General features: G+C 43.0%; 1 protein-coding gene across 3 annotated transcripts in view; it reads left to right on the top strand.

Moving 5' to 3' along the window:
• The first annotated feature begins 478 nt into the window (after positions 1-478).
• The window catches only part of tab1 (TGF-beta activated kinase 1/MAP3K7 binding protein 1), a 34,847-nt gene continuing 29,933 nt past the window's right edge, over positions 479-5,392 (top strand). For 2 of the 3 annotated variants that reach the window (XM_083635253.1, XM_083635252.1), the window contains exons 1-3: positions 481-514; positions 1,318-1,448; positions 3,644-3,800. In XM_083635253.1, coding sequence (XP_083491379.1) covers positions 482-514; positions 1,318-1,448; positions 3,644-3,800 — 321 coding nt within the window. In that variant the 5' untranslated portion in view covers position 481. Of the gene's footprint in view, positions 515-1,317; positions 1,449-3,643; positions 3,801-5,392 lie in introns of all 3 variants that reach the window. The other variant, XM_083635254.1, reaches the window with a different exon arrangement.

Raw genomic sequence — 5,392 nt, 5'->3', positions numbered from 1 at the left:
CCACAGGGTGGCGCTGTTCCTAAAATATCAAACGTAGAAACAAACATTCGTTTCATTCGTTTTGTTGTTAGGACAAACTGATTTATTAGTTAATCCACTCGACATGCATGTATGAAATAACAACCGTACATATAGGGAACAACACGTGAGTATGTGTTATTTGAGAAGAACAAGAAAAAAGTTCACACGTTCCAAAAGTTTGATACAGATGCTGCCTTGAAGTGTTGTAGGAAATCCCGTAGATACATTTTGAGTGCAGATACGTGCTTTTTTTTAACTTCTGTTTAAAACGTGATATTTTTTATAATGAATCAGTATTAAATAATTAACTAAGGCAGTCACCAAAACTAGTTGTGTTATCGTGTTCATTATAATCATTCTTATTTCCGACCAAAAGCAGCGACCCGTCGTGTTTATACCATTTTGAAAATATCTCGGAGTTTACGAGGAACACCTGAACGCAACAAGAGTTCCGTCCAAGATGGCGGCCCAGCGTAGGAGTCTGATGCAGAGCGTAAGAGAAAATGCAACCATTTATGATTTTCACGAATAATGATGATTATTGTTGGACTATTCGTTAAGAGTGCTTTGATCAGATCTACCAGTACCTCCGCACAGGTCCCAGCACTGGGCGCTTTCGCTTGTTTTACATTGTTGTATATGATGCTAACGCTAACGCGTCCTGTCAACTGTTGCAGTAGTTATCTTTAGCTATTAATTTGGATATCAAATTGACGCGATTTAGCAGGGGCGCAAAATTGTGTCGACTCTGTATTGAAGGTTGTCACATATCACTGGAATATAGTCCAACAGGACCTGTGTGGCCAGGATTAACTTCGCTTTGCTTGGTGGCAGGTTTCAAAGGAAGTGAGCTTAGCATTAGCTAATAGGCTACATTGTAAACAAATAAGTTAAAGTAATGTTAGGCGAATGATTGGCTATCATTGTTATGTAACGCTGACAGTTGATTGGAAGCCGTATAGTGTCCTCTATGTTTTGCTTACACGATTTTAATGTATGCTTATTGCAGTAACGTTAGTTACAGCCATGTGTATTTCTGTGGGATTTTAAATCGCAGAGAAATGTCAATGTGTATAACACTGACAACATGGTAATACCATTGACAGTTGACAACGTGATGTAGTAAACCTCAGTGGCACACTCATCAGGTGGAACACAAGGGATTATTTAATACTACAGTAATTGGCCTGGGTCAGATTATCTATGCAGCACACTTTTTTTTTTGCTTTGATCTGTGGAACAAGTGATTTTTTACAACCCCCCCCCCCCCCCCCCCCCAACCTACCCCATCATCAGCATCAGAGCTGGACAGATGACCTGCCTCTGTGTCAGATGTGTGGGGTCGGCACAGCGCCCAACTGTGTGTACGGCCCCGATGGGAAAGGCACCCAGAGCCACCCCAACGAAGACGGACACTTCAGGTTCAGGTGAGCCGCAACTGCCAAGCTTTGGGCCCTGTCAAACATTAGCTTCTTCTAGAATAGTTGAGCCGCCCCTTCTCTATTCAAAAAAATCCAAAAAAGAAAAAAGAAAAGCTCATTCAATCACTGTCAACTGAACGTCAACGTAAATAACGAATGTAGGAACTAGGCATTATCATGTGACCAGGCAGCTGAAACGGCACTCAGCCAATCTGTGCTGCGATACAGAAGGTAGAACGGTGGTTCAGAAACATTGTCATCATGTCATGATGTCATGGACCTTCAAACAGACGCACATTAGGCCAACGACCCCCATTTAGTACGATTTTGTCCCAGGGGTCCCCTTGAATGATGATCTTGATTGTTGTTGTTGTTTTGCGTTGAATTGCTGAACAGTGTACAGTACGGTACACTGCGCGCGGACACATGATTATACTGGTGAGACAAAGTGGATCCCAGGATCACAATTAGTCATATAATGCATTCTCTTATTAGGATAATCTGCTACTGAATTAAATGATAGTGTAATAGAGAGCCCCAGGGATGATGTATTTTTGTAGTCAGAAGGCGGAAGTCCCGGACTTCCTGGTTCTTCACTGTTTCTGTCTATGGGATTTTTGAATGGGTTTTTGCCGCGATGCTTCAAATAAGGTCTCTGGGCAACGCAAGCTTAATCAAACGCGAACCAGTGTTCAGCCGGATAATCTTCACACATGAGGACCACTTTCATGAGTTTTCAAGCGTAAATGCGAGCCCTAGAAGTAAAAAGCTCATGCTAAGCTAATCCAGAACTACACCAGTGTCGCATAGGCTTCCACGTCACGTCAGCACTCAACCTGGACTGTTGCGCTGCTTACCTGGACTGTTGTTGATGTGTGCGCTGCTGTGCACTGATTACCCTGGGCTGAACCACGTGAGGGAAAGAGAATTTCCATGTTCGTCCTTTGAAGTGATGACGTTATTGACGTATATCCCCGTCGACTCAACAGTGTAGTCTCATTTAGCCGTTTGCTAGCTAGTCGCCCTTTTAACGGCACGTAAAAGCTTCAAAACTCATAAAAGTGGTCCTCATGTGTGAAGATGATATTACTAAACACTTGTTCGCATTTGATTAAGCTTGCGTTGCCCAGAGACCTTATTAGAAGCATCGCGCCAAAAACCCATTCAAAAATCCCATAGGCGAAAACAGTGAAGAACCAGGAGTGTTAGCATCGATGATTTCCGGACTCGTTCCTGGGGCTCTCTATTCCTAATTCCTAATTTCCCCACTTTGAGAACCACTGATCCACAGTGTCTATCGGCCGATTATGATCAGTGGCCATTTATTTGATTGGTGCGCCTTTACTCTCAAATAATTTCAGACTAACTTAAAGGATACCTCTGGTGTTTTTTTCAATGCATTGCAATGCTTACCTTCAACAAATCCAATGAAAATAACAAAATCAGCAAAGATTTGGTTTTGCCAACAAGTCTCGTCCATGTAACCCAATGAAGCCATGCAGCCATAGAGCTCCATTGTATTAAAACAATGATTAAAAACAGGCCAGAGTCATGCCGCTGGTCTAGGCAGCATGTTTCATCATCACGATGCACCGCGGCCAGCTGACGTTTTCCTCCAACAACTTCATAAGCCGGCTGTAGACATTTCTCAGCTGAGACACATCTCAGGAAAGTAATTCTGTAGCACTGAAAAATAGCCCACGGCGTAATGGAGGATTTGTCCCATTTGAATTTGATTTGGTAATAACTATAATAGCCTGACTTTTCATGGTAACACGGATTTTTAAAATGTAAACAATGTCTTTGTCAGCTGAATTTCAAGGTTTTTAGTTTAGAATTGGAGCCAGTGACTCCCGGGGCCGGGTTGACAAACACATTTGTTGATTTTGTTATTTTCATAGGATGTGTTGACGGACCGTAAGCAATGCATTAAAATAAAAACACCAGCCTTATCTTTTAATACTCACCGAATGGTTTTAATTAGAATCCCAGGATACTATTCACCCTCTTCACACTCTAACTGACAGCCATAGTCATACAATTTTATTTGCCATACATTTTGGAGATTTCTGAACCTTCTGTTTCCCTCAAACACTCTTTTTGGGATAAAGTTTGTTGTTCTGTTGTTCAAACTCCCACCGCTTTCCCTCTTTCGAGCAATGTAGCAGCCTTGTGTCTGTTGTGCTTTCTCCACCAATCAGAGGCGAGGATGGCTGTTTCCTGTACGGGGTTTTTAACGGTTATGACGGCGGCAGAGTGGCCAGTTTTGCCTCCCAGTGTCTTACGGCTGAGCTGCTGCTGGACGGACAGCTCAACTCCAGTCACACGGACACCGATGTCCGCAGGATCCTCATGCAGGTAGGCAGAAGTGTGTGTGTGTGTGTGTGTGTGTGTGTGTGTGTGTGTGTGTGTGTGTGTGTGTGTGTGTGTGTGTGTGTGGTCATGATCAGAAAGCAAGCACTGTAATAATTTTATATATTTTTGAAGGAAAACACGAAAAAGATAGAAGATAGAAAAGAGTCAAGACTCGGAAACTAGGAGGGGCACAGAGAAGGGAAAGAGTTAAAAAAGGAGAGAGATGTGTGTTTTTGGGATGTGCGACAACAAGGGACTTTTTTGGTTCACTAGCCGCTGTGTGGCTATAAGTTCTAGCAGCCGCTTTTTAAAATCAAAAGGAAAAAGGCTAAATATGTTACGAAACAAAGCCTCACATGATAGGCTAACATTCATGTGTTCATTTGAATTATGTTGACAATGACGGAATGCTTGCGGCGGGTACGTCCTTACCGATGCGGTTTCGTTTCAAACCGCGTAGCTTTTGCTACGGTTCCGCCTTGCGTCGGCTCGGGCCGCATATCTCTGTCCAAACCCGTCCCGAGCCCCAGAGAGTGTTAGCCGAGGCCCGGCCCGTGACCCAACGTCATTTCAAATGTTTTGTCCGAACCCGCCCAGAGGCCGACACAGTTAATGTAAGCGGAAGCAATGAGTTGGTGTTACTCTGTCACACTGTTGTCACGCTGTTACCTTTACAGCTTGCCTGTTTACCCTGATCACACGCATGTGAACAGCAGGTTAGTAACGTAGCCACACTACCCGCCGGCGTTTCCGACCCCGGACATGAACTGACCCCTTATCAGTTCTAAAACTCCGGGGTTGCGTTGTAGTGTCGATGGGTGGAAAAAATTGGAAAACATTCACGTTTACCAGATATAAACACATGTTTAAGTAGGAACGTAGTTTAAAAAACACACACAGAGAGCAACCATTCACTGCAACCATTTACTGTTAGAAACTGAGTACAATTACTAATACATATTATTCAACCATTAATCAAACCAATAACTAACAGCAGCCAACGCAACCTGATCATACTTAGCAATTACCTAGTGTTTCTGTAGTGGTTACCAGACGTAAACATATATGATTAAATTGTGATGTATTAACAATTCCTTACATGTCCGTAAAAACACATAACTAAGATAAAGGAAGGAACACAAGATAAAAGTCGCCATATGTAGATTGTAGACGGCCTTTTTGTCAATTCGGCATCGATATAATGACGAGAAGGACCCGTTTTAGCCATTTAGCTTCGCAACCGACCGACTGGTTGGACAATCTAGTTCCTGTTTACACCTGGCACGCGCAGTGTACATGTGACAAAAACTAAATGCAGAGAAAAAAAGATCGAAAATTCAATTATTTTTCCCGCTTTTATTTTTTGTTTTTGCTGAAAGTGAAATATTTTATGGTCACTGGCGATTCTCTGGAAGACTGGTTGGCTCGGTTCAAGCCGTAAAACTTAAATTTTTTCGAAATGTCTATGGAGAAAATGAACTGGGAATTCACTTCCGGGGGGCAAGAAACGTCACATGACTGTTGAGCTCTATGTAATATGACTTGTTTTCCTCTTGGCCCCCCCATGTCTCCTCTGCTCGCTGCGGCGCACCAGC

Source organism: Poromitra crassiceps (genome assembly GCF_964638095.1).
Source record: "Poromitra crassiceps genome assembly, chromosome: 4".
Lineage (NCBI taxonomy): Eukaryota > Metazoa > Chordata > Actinopteri > Beryciformes > Melamphaidae > Poromitra > Poromitra crassiceps.
The sequence above is the reverse complement of the archived record's forward strand: the minus strand, read 5'-3'. Positions and strand labels throughout refer to the sequence as shown.